The sequence below is a fragment of the Cyprinus carpio genome, chromosome A5 (genome assembly GCF_018340385.1).
Source record: "Cyprinus carpio isolate SPL01 chromosome A5, ASM1834038v1, whole genome shotgun sequence".
NCBI lineage: Eukaryota > Metazoa > Chordata > Actinopteri > Cypriniformes > Cyprinidae > Cyprinus > Cyprinus carpio.
The window spans coordinates 37,655,999-37,667,558 of NC_056576.1; the positions used below are offsets into that span (position 1 = coordinate 37,655,999).

At 38.3% G+C, this 11,560-nt stretch overlaps 1 protein-coding gene across 1 annotated transcript; it reads left to right on the forward strand.

Annotated features, from left to right (window-relative positions):
* The first annotated feature begins 3,427 nt into the window (after positions 1-3,427).
* LOC109104555 (fukutin-like) lies at positions 3,428-9,865 on the forward strand. The gene is given in 11 exon segments (XM_042757157.1): positions 3,428-3,539; positions 3,701-3,861; positions 5,031-5,087; positions 5,417-5,617; positions 5,788-6,065; positions 7,269-7,401; positions 7,504-7,633; positions 7,907-7,917; positions 7,919-8,041; positions 8,718-8,842; positions 9,274-9,865. Coding segments are annotated over 10 exon segments (1,374 nt in total). The 5' UTR covers positions 3,428-3,539; positions 3,701-3,759; the 3' UTR covers positions 9,488-9,865.
* Positions 9,866-11,560: the final 1,695 nt, after the last annotated feature.

An 11,560-nucleotide genomic window follows, 5' to 3' on the forward strand; every position in this document is an offset into this window, starting at 1 on the left:
CTAAAACCAAGCAATCCGACATAACATTATTAACACAAACTCGCTGAGGGCGACCCTTTTAAAAAACGCCTTAATCCATAAAATCATCCAACTACTAGCACCTAACTCATAGAGGCGCTTTAAAAGAAGATGAGGTTGGACAGTATTAAAAAGCGGATGAGAAATCCATGAAGAGTATTCGAACATAGGAATTTGAATTATCTAGATGATTTTGAACCTTATTTAAAAGAGTGAGAGAGGCATCCACAGTGCTCCTATTTGCCCGATAGGCAAATTGCATGGGGTCTATGCATGTCTCGATTTGGGATAACAGTTCCTTACATACTATGCGCTCCATGCATTTACACAGAATAGATGTGAGTACAATTGGGCGAAAGGTCTTGGAGAGATTTTGCATTAGGTATTTTCGGCACCGGGATGACAATGGAATTCTTCCAGGCTAATGGTACAAAACCATTGTTCAGGAAGATTTGAAATAACCTTGTACACACATGTCCAAGTTGTGCTGCACATTCTTTCAGGACTTTCCCCTTCAGGCCATCTGGGCCAGGTGCCTTATACGGTTTAATTTTATGAAGCACTGTGACAACCTCCCTCTCCTGTATAATCATAGGCTGTGATTGAGTCATGGTCATCATTAATTCATTACTAACAGACAAATCATCATCATTAAAATCATTATCAAATTGTGAATAAAAAATATTAAGATTATTTGCAAGACAATGAGGGTCTTCATGTTTTTGAACTCTTTTCTTTTGTCTACCCATCATTGTATTCAAACCCTTCCATGCATCTCTTACATTCCCTGTTTTTAATTTCTCTTCAACATTCTCTTTATATTCATTCTGTGCATCTTTTATCTTACGTTTTACTGCTTTGTTTAACTCTTTTACTTTCTGCTGATCATTTCTGCAAGAAGGCAATTTTCTTCATGTTAAGGTAATGTTTCAGATCTTTGTTAATCCACGGCTTATTATTTGGATAGACTCTAATATTCTTTGTTTGAACCACTGAATTTATTATTATTTGGATAAATTGTAACATTCTTGGTTTGAAAAACATATGATTACTACAACAGTCATCATCGTTAAAAAATAAGTCCCATTCAGTGCACTCAAAACAACCTCTTAGCTTTTCTATTTCGTCCCTGGACCCACGTTTGAACCTGCTGAACGGCAGGCTTGATCCTCTTTAAAAAGCTGCCTGTATTTTTGGTAACAGATGAATAACGTTGTGATCCGACGGTCCCAGAGGTGGGTATAGCTTTGGCACATATGCACCTTCCACGTTACCAAAGCATTTGTCCAGAGTCTTAACCAGTCTTGTCGGACTGGTTACATATTGCTCAAGATTTGGCAACAGCGTAGATACATTGCATTTATTAAAATCTCCAAGCAAGAAGACTGGGTCATCGGCAGAATTGCAAAGCGCTCTGTTGTAACTAGCAGCTATGCATTCGGCAGCAAGTGCAAAGTTTGGTCCAGGCACATAGACTAAGATAATTGTTATTTGTCCGAATTCGCGAGGCAAATAGTATGGCCTAAAAGACACAGTCAATAGTTCATAGTGAGCAGAGCAATGTGTTTCACGTACCGTAATATTACTCGCCCATCTGCTACTAACGAACATACACAGTCCTCCTCCGATTGTTTTATAAGTTTCATAAGGCTGCAGTTCTCTCGGTTGGTTGTGCATCTTTTTCTTAGACACACTTTTTCCTTCCACTCAACTTTCTGTTAACATGCTTGGATACAGCACTCTGTGAACAGCCAGCTTCTTTGGCAATGAATGTTTGTGGCTTACCCTCCTTGTGAAGGGTGTCAATGATTGTCTTCTGGACAACTGTCAGATCAGCAGTCTTCACGATGATTGTGTAGCCTAGTGAACCAAACTGAGAGACCATTTTGAAGGCTCAGTAAACCTTTGCAGGTGTTTTGAGTTGATTAGCTGATTGGCATGTCACCATATTCTAATTTGTTGAGATAGCGAATTGGAGGGTTTTTGTTAAATGTGAGTCAAAATCATCACAATTAAAAGAACCATTGACTTAAACTACTTCAGTCTGTGTGCATTGTATTTATTTAATACACGTGTTTCACAATTTGAGTTGAATTACTGAAATAAATACATTTTCCACGGCATATATATAAAAAACATTAAAAAACCCCCCAGAAATAAACCCAACAGCTTGAGGCTGTCTACACTGAATGTGACAAAGCGACCATTGCAAATCTCAATATTTTCTGGAATTTTATCAATAAAGATAATTAGACAATATTTTGCTGAGTGTGATATTGTGTGTGTTATTGTGCTGATATCTATGAACAGCTGACTTCTAAAGTTTTTGATATACAGTATTTCATATTCTGTGTGGTCGGTTCACAGCAGTGATATAAATTAATATTTTCCAATAAGTTTAAATTGATTTTTACCTTTTATGTGCATCTTTACCTTTACAAAGAATAATAAATAATAATAATAATAATAAAAATAATAATAAAAAAAATTATAATAATAATACAGTACAGTTAGGCTGTTACTAAACAAATGAAATCAATATCAAGATTCATGTTTGCAGAAGTTTGCTCCTGTGGCTCAGTGGAAGAGCATTGCATTAGCAACGCAAAAGGTCGTGGGTTCAATTCCCAGGGAACATACATACTGATAAAAGAAAAGTATAACCTGAATTGCCTCTGCTAAATGCATAAATGTAAATATTTACACGTTAATGCAGCTTAGAGGAATATTGAATGCTTTAACCTGCAGTTACAACTGCCTAAATAACGTTTTGATATTTTAAACATGAAATGTTGAATACTGATATCTGAAATTATTAAAAAAATGAAAAGATACTTTAAATGTAAAATGTAAACAATTAAAACCGGAAAGTAACTGTTAAGTGAGTCATTGCGATTGAACCGATTCATTTAAACAGTTGATTCATTCAGGGACGAAACACCGTCATGTTGCTCAGAGATGCAGCGCTGTGGCTGTGTCTGGGATGATTTTTGTTTGCGAAATAGAGAAAAAGCAGGCATGGTGTCTAAAACGTTGATATTAACTTAATGTTAACTGTTGTAAAAAAAATCTATATCACATTTGTAACCATGCTGATGTTTTGCTCTCTTCGTGTGATATTGATTGGCTATATGAAATGATATAAATATATATATTTTCTGCTCCCTTATCTTGAATTATTTGATCATTCTAAATGCATTAATAGACTGAATCATGCAGTGAAAGAACGCACTCTAAAGTTAGTGTAACGTAGTAGTCGCTTTTCTGGGTATATGTGTGCACTGTAGGTTTGTTTTGTTTGGTTTCTGCAATATACTCCATAATGTCATGATGTCTCACGAGTTCAGTATTTCTCCTCTCTATTTTCGCAACGCGTTTTAACAGATTGTATGTCCCTCCAGGCGCACGGGTCGCAGTGTGCTGTGAAGCTGTCTATGGGTAAAAAACACAGGCAGAATAAAGAACTTTATAAATGATTGTGACAAAACGGATATTCAGCGTTTTCCTGCTCCTGGTTAGTTGTAAGACCGATTAATTATATGCCGCGTGTGTTTTACTTTAAATTATATGAAGGCAGAGTTGACTTATTTTGCATAATAATATATGCTACATTCTGATACCATACTAAAGAAGAGATGTCGTCCGGTGTGTATTTGTGTTTTTCTCCTCCCTCTGCTCTCAGATGTGTCTGTCTGAGCAGGATGTGATCCTCCAGTGTGTCAGGTGTTAGCAGCAGGACTAATGGCTAGAATAAACAGGACATTTGTGTTGACTCTTCTCATCGCTGCCAGCTCCATATTCCTCCTCTTCCAGCTCTTCAACTACAGACAGTATTCATCAAAGGTGACAAGACCAAACCACCAGAAAACCTGACACCCTGTGCTATGCTGTCCTAAATAACACTGATCATTTCCATCATCAAAGTGTTTGGACACTGACACAGTTTTCATAATTTGGGCTCTGTATGCCACCAGAATAGAATTAAATGAAAAATCAAGATGAAACTGAAGTGCAGACTTTAATCTTCAATTCAAGGGGTTGAACAAAAATGTAACATGAAATGCTTCGGAATTACAACCATTTTTATACACAGTCCCCCCATTTTCAGGTGCGCAGATGTAATTGGACAAATAAATATAATCATATATATATATATATATATATATATATATATATATATATTTTTTTTTTTTTTTTTTTTAACATTTTGTTGAGAATCCTTTGCTGCTCAATTGGGTTGAGATCAGGAGACTGACTCGGCCATTGCAGAATATTCCACTTTATTACCTTCAAAAACTCCTGGGTTGCTTTTGCTGTATGTTTTGTGTCATTGTCCATTTGTACTATGAAGCGCCATTCAGTGAACTTTGCTGCATTTGTCTGAATCTGGGCAGACAGTATGTCCCTAATGCACTTCAGAACTCATGCGGCTGCGTCTGTCTTCTGTCAGGTCATCGATAAACACCAGTGCCACTGGGAGCCATGCACACTCATGCATCACACTGCCTCCACCATGTTTCACAGATGATGTTGTATGCTTCGGGTCATGAGCTGTTCTCAAGCCTTCTCAATACTTTTTTCATCCTGTCATTTTGCTACATCTTGATATTAATTTAATCCATCCAAAGAATGCTTTTCCAGAAGTGGTCTGGCTTTTCTAATTTTTTTTTGCAAAGTCTAATCTGGCCTTTCTATTCTTCTATTCTTAAAATACAAGACCAGAATCACTGAGGTGGAAAAAGGATCACCCTCCTCCTAAAAATGACTTCAATCAGGTGTAGCTAATCACCTGATAAAACGAAAACTGTGTCCGTCTTCATTTCAGGCTTCAAAGCAAACTTTTTTTATACCCACTGAGTATAATATGTATACACACACACACACACACACACACACAATCACAGGGTGTGCTTCATTTATTAATGAAATTAATCAAATCATAAGTTAAAGGTTGATGCACCCAATTTTGTTGACTGATGTCTTACATAAAATGACATTTTCTTTCACTGCAGAATGGCCTTAACACATTAAGTGATAAAGGATATCTGTCCGGGAAAGAGGCACATTGGGTGAGTCCAATTTAATAGTATTGATGAAAAGTTTAGTCTAAAGCTCTTAACCCGTGTGTTAAGTTTAATCCTAAAGCTAATGCTCAGCAGCCGGAGGGAGATACAACAACCTAGGGGATGTATCAGTTAGTTCTGATGTGTTTTTTTGTGTCTAAAGTCTGCATACCCTCAACATATGCATCATATTCGCCTGTTGTAGTATACAGTGCACTGTGAACTTCATAACTAAGTCAACAGAATGTTTTTATCTCCAATATGTAAGGCTGTGATTTGCTAACATTGTGTTTCGCTTTCTCCATATTTTTTTTTCTTTCTTTCTCTTAATTTAGCATTTGCTGAAGAAGTTCCTGGGGCTGGTCCATAAGTTTAAATTGCCTGTGTTTCTGGTGGACACAGCGTCTCTGAAGCTTCTGTCCCCGGATGCAGTTCTCTACAGGGACAGTCAGCTGAAGGAGCCCCGCTGCAGTTTCCTCTGCACACACAGGGACTTCACAACCTTTGCACTGCTCGGAAACCTCTGGAAATATGATGTGAGCACATCAATAGAATTTTTGTGGAAAAAGCAAAAAGATGCCTGTTGTTCTTTGGGCATTTAAGGAAGATTTGACTTAAATCTTCACCTTTCCCCCACATACCTTGATCATTCTCACAACAGTTTACCGCAAGAATAGACTGATAATACTTCTCTATATTTGTGCAGGCCGCCCTATTGGATGCAGCAGCAGAGCACGGTCTGGAGCTGCTGGAGATTCATGGGAAAGACCCCAGACTGAACAGCATGGATGATCTGACAGCAAAAGAAATACCGCTGCACTTCCTGTTCCGCTTTAACAGCCGTCTGGTTCACGTGGTCGTTCTGTACGAGCGCAGTGGGAAGTACCTCTGGCATGGCCCTCTCAGGCTGAAAGGCAGTATGGAGAGGACCTTCGCCCCTTTCACAAAACTGGACTTTGGCCGTCATGCTGGGGCCTATGACAGGTGACGGCATGATTATATTTATATATTGTATTTCTGTTTCCATAAAGCACACATGTGCATATACACTACTGTTCAAAAGTTTAAGGTCATAAGCTGAATGTCACGTTTTTTTGGTTTGTTTTTTAAATACTACTGTTCAAAGAAGTTTTTTTTTTTGGTTTGTTTTTTAAAGAAATAGTTCACTGAAAAATGAAAATTTGCTGAACATTTACTCACACTCAAGCCACCCAAGATGTAGATGAATGTGTTTCTTCATCAGATTTGGAGAAAAGTAGCATTGCATCAGTGTCTCAGCAATGGATGCTCTGCAGTGAATGGGTGCCGTCAGAATGAGAGTCCAAACAGCTGATAAAAACCATCGCAATAATCCACAAGTAATCCACAGCACTCCAGTCCATCAGTTAATGTCTGGAGAATACAAAATCTTATTTGGAAAACAAATACTTAAGGGTGTTCTGACTTTTAAATCATTGCTTCTGGCTAAAATACCATAATCCATAAAATTGCTTTCTCCAGTGATAAAGTCCATCTCCTGTTGTCTCTCACATCAAAGCATTGGTTTGAAGTTAAAACGTCTTATTGATGGACTTGTTTCTTTCAAACACGCATCTTTTCACTTCACAAGACATTAACTGATGGACTGGAGAGGTGTGGATTACTTGTGTGGATTATTGTGATGTTTTTATCAGCTGTTTTGGACTCTCATTCTGACGGCACCCATTCACTGCAGAGGATCCATTGCTGGGACACTGATGCAATGCTACTTCTCTCCAAATCTGATGAAGAAACAAACTCATCTACATCTTGGGTGGCTTGAGCGTGAGTAAACTTTCAGCAAATTTAATTTTGGGTGAACTATTCCTTTAATACTTTCATTCAGCATTAAATTGATCAAAAGTGACAGTCAAGTTTAAAATAACCTAAATGCTGTTCTTTCAAACTTTGTATTTATCAAATAATCTTGAAAAACCACAAAAGTATTGGGCAGCACAACCGTTTTCAACATTGATAATAATAAGAATTGTTTCTTGAGCAGCAAATCAGAATCTCAGAATGTGAACAGAAGAGACTTCTTTTAAAAACATCGACCGCAAACTGAACAGTAGTGTTTGTGTCATATTATCTCAAGTATCAACTCGCATACTGAAGATGCTAATTGTAAGAAAAAACGCATGCGTTGTTTAATTCCATGATGTTTTTCAGGCCAGAGCTCATTCAGACCACTCTTGATGGGCTTGACGTAAGAATCCCTAAAAACTACACTCGTTTCCTCCAAGAGCATTCCAGCAGTCACTTCCTGGAGTGTCGCTGCAGAGAAGCCAAGGCCTTTTACCAGGTACTGTCTCTAAACCTGACTTGTAAGTGTTTGAATGTCTTAATTAGACTGGCTCAAGCACTGCATATCAATTGGGCTCAGAGTCTAAATCATTTTGTACAGCTGTATCCAGAAGACACCTCTACAGAGGCTATGGACTTTAGGATGAGGGCTAAAAGTCTGCTTCATCTTGCTTCCAAAGTCCTCTCTGTGCTCGGAGTACCGTTCTGGCTCAGCAGTGGAACCTGTCTTGGTAAGAGGCTCTCAAAATATGACCTTTTTAATACAATGGATCATTCACAGCCTATGTATTGATCTTTAAATTTAAAGGCTCAAATTATGATTTTGATTCCCAGGGATAGAGGTAGTCTCTTTTGAGATAGAGACTTCAAATTTCCTCTAGCATATGTTCAGGGCTGTCCTCTACCTGTGTGCCATAAGAACACTAACAGATGCCGTAGGTGCTTTTATACCTTCAGCAGCTGGATTGAATAACTCCCGTCCTCTTCTGTCCTGTTTCCCACAGGTTGGTACAGGGCAGTGTAATATCATTCCCTACAGTAAGGACGTTGATCTGGGCATTTGGATTAAAGATTATAGGAATGACATCACTCCGGCGTTTCAGAAGGCTGGTCTCCCACTGAAACACAAGTTTGGCAAGGTAAGGGCCGATTTATTACCTGCCTGGAAATTGCTAGATACATTGCAGTAAATGTATTTATATTCTGTCAAGTTTCACTGTATGTGTAAAATACTTATTTATGTGTTCCATGAATGCATTCAGTTATTTACCGTGTTTATGGCAGTGTTTTAAATTGCTATACTTTTTTACGTTAGTAAGATATTTACAGAGCTAGTATTAAGTTTTGGAGATAACAAGCTTAGTCTGTCGCATAGGATGTCCCTCCAGTATTTCACCCCAAAATCAAAAGAAAAATAATTATATTTAATTTAATTATATATACTATAATTATATGACTCTAATGCAAAAAACAAACACATAATAATAATAATAATAATAATAAATAAATAAAGACAATTAATCAGTCTCATTAATGTAATAAAGTAATGAAAATCTTCCTGTCTTTTTATAATGTTTTCAGTTCAGTACAATAAACACTTTTTAATTGTGCAGTAATGATGAATTAATGCATTATAATAGACTGTTGCCTGGGCTGTGTTTAATTGTCATCGAAATTACATCACAATGCAAACACTTTAATGATCATCACTAAAGCAGGTTTTATTGATTGGTTGGTTTTTTTTTTTAAGGTGAAATCAAGAGCCATACATTTGCTGACATTTTCACCCTTCTATTTTTTTCTTCTAAATATCAGGTTGAGGACAGTTTGGAGCTCTCCTTTCAGGGAAATAATGTGAAACTGGACATTTTCTTTTTTTATGATGAAGGTGATGTTGTCTGGAATGGAGGCACACAGGCAAAGAGTGGCAGAAAATTCAAGTGAGTATTAGAAAGTTTTCTATTATCAATTAAACTTTAGCTTTCAATCAGAGATGCAAACTTTAGGGGGTTAAAAAGTGTTGAGGGAAAATGACATGAAATTACTACTATAACCAGTAGATGGCTGCAGAGGATCACTCGTGTGCTCATTTTCCATTCCCTAATATAGTTAATTTCATGTTTTGCTTTTAGATTAGAAAATTAACTGTTCAACCCTAACCTCAAGACAAACTTTCAAAAAAAGTTATCAAAAAGATCTTTTAAATTGAGCTGTTTTGGTCATGTTTAGACACGTCACACATGACATGGAACCCCAGTGCCTTTTGTAGAACCTGATTGTGAGAACACAATGGGTGGCATTATTAAATACCCAGGGAAATTCTGTTTTTTTTAAAAAAATATAACTTTTTTTTTGTATTGTTTCCTGATAGATATGTGTTCCCACGATTTAATCTGTGTTGGACCGAGCTGATGGAGCTAAAGGTACGAGTTCCCTGCGAGACTGAGGACTATGTGATGGCCAACTATGGACCCAACTGGAATGTTCCTGTGAAAACCTGGGACTGGAAGACCTCTCCGTTCAATGTACAGGAGAATGGTGTCTGGCCTGTGAGGGAATGGGATGATGTCATCCAATTTTACTGAAGCATCGTGGGAGTTACAGTATTTAGTTACACTCCAGTAGATATGGGTCATTGCAGTTACAAACCACTCTATGCTACTACAAATTAGAAAGTAAGCCCTTGTGGAAATGTTTCAGTGTTCCTTAAAAGTCTGCAGACCTTGACTGCCTTTGTAACACTAAGAGAACATTGAAAACATTAGAAGAAATATTAATGTGAGCAAGAAATTTGTTTATATTTCTTGTAAATTATCCATTGTGTAAAGATGCACACTAAGATGCTTAATTTAAATATACATGGTATGCAGTGCAGGGGTTTGAGTGCCTCAGCAACCCTGGGAACTGTTTTCTGGAGCATTGCCTCCTGGTAGGGACTTCCTTGGCAAATTGGGTCCAAGTTAGAGTCCAGACAAAGAGTGATCCAACACTGTCTCCTGTGACCAGGAAAGAGGGTGAAACCTTCACTGTAGTATGGATACCAGTGCCCTCTCCTGGAGGCATGTTTTGGAGAAAGCCTGGGTGCTGGGCTCAGACCCAAAACAAACAACATGGGGCCACACCTCCTTGTGGACTCGCCACTTGTTACACAATGGGTGGCAGCTGGAGAGGGGGGGCCCATGGATGTGGATAACTTGAGGGTGACTGGAGGGTGTGTTCCAATAATCAAGGGATCACACTTCTCAGCCTTCTTGGGAAAGCCTATGCCAGCATGCTGGAAGAGGAACAATGTAGATACCATGTGGAACAGTGGACCAACGTTTTACCCTAGCAAGGATCCTGGAGGGGCATCCCTGTTCACTCTACATGTGTTTACTGGAGTTGTTTTTTGGCAGAGTGTCTAAATCTGAAGGCATGAATATCAGTTGGAAAAAGGTGTATTGTCCTCTTTGGGTATTGCATTTTCAAGTGGAGGATCTCAACTACCTCCACAAGTGAGGGTAGGTCTAAGCACGAGGTTCATAGGCAAATTGGTGCAGTGAATAGTTGGTGCAGTCTTAGTAAAGATGATTAATATATTAAAAGTACAGAAACGGGTCATGTGCCATGCAGTCTTTGACTGAGAAGATCTGTTGGAGAAGTAGAGAGAAGTCTTGCTGACCAAACCATTTCACGTGTGGCGAGTAACTGGCACAGAAGCTTAACTTATCTGTCATTCTCAGTCTCAGGATTTCCTTTGATAACACAGTTGAGAGACTCTGTGGCACAACTGTCAGCACATCCATCCTGCGTCCCTGCCACTGGTCCTGAGAATACACATGGAATGAATTTCTTAAAGAGAATGAGTAACTTTTAATTCTATTGCACCCAAGACATCCTGTTTTATCCTTCTTCTTCATTTGTATCATATAGACCTTTGTTGTCAGAGAAACAAGTGTGCAGTCGTCGTCTTTGAAGTTCCATTTTTGTGGTAGGTCTATATAGCATCGCTGTTAAAGAGTAATTAGCTGGAAAGTGGATTTACTTATTGTAGATTTAACAAAAGTTTATTACGAGCATTGTTATGTTCCAAGCAAATGTCAACCAATGTCGATAGAAAATTTTAAAATGAAAGGTTCATTCATAAATTTTGTAAGTGCCATATTGTTTCAAGGATATTGTTGTGAAGAAATCATCAGGCGTTGGCTTGTTCACTGACTTAATTTGTGTATTGAGGTAGGGGTACAATTCCAGTATTCATTCTGAAAGCCAATGCCAAAGCCTTGAATTTGATTCAGGAGGCTACAGTTGGGTTGAGACCGAGAGGAGTATGATGTTGGCCCCTTTTTTCTAATTAAAGTCCCAACATACAACGTTCTGGTTCATCTGCGGAGGTTTAGATGTGGTAGCTGGAAGGCCATGCAATAGAGCATTGCAGTAGTCCAGTGGGTAGCATATTAAGAGTCTACATTTTATAATACTAAAAGCATGGGCATGCATTGCCGAGTGATTGCTGAGATGTAGGTAATGAAGTATCTTGCCTTCTTGGTGTTAAGTGTTGTCTTTGCAAGGTTGTAAGGCAGAGTCAGCGGGGTTGATCAACAGGTGAACCTGCATATTATCTGCACAGCAGTGACTGGAAAAGGTAGGCATTTGATTACACCTCTAATGAGGTTGTG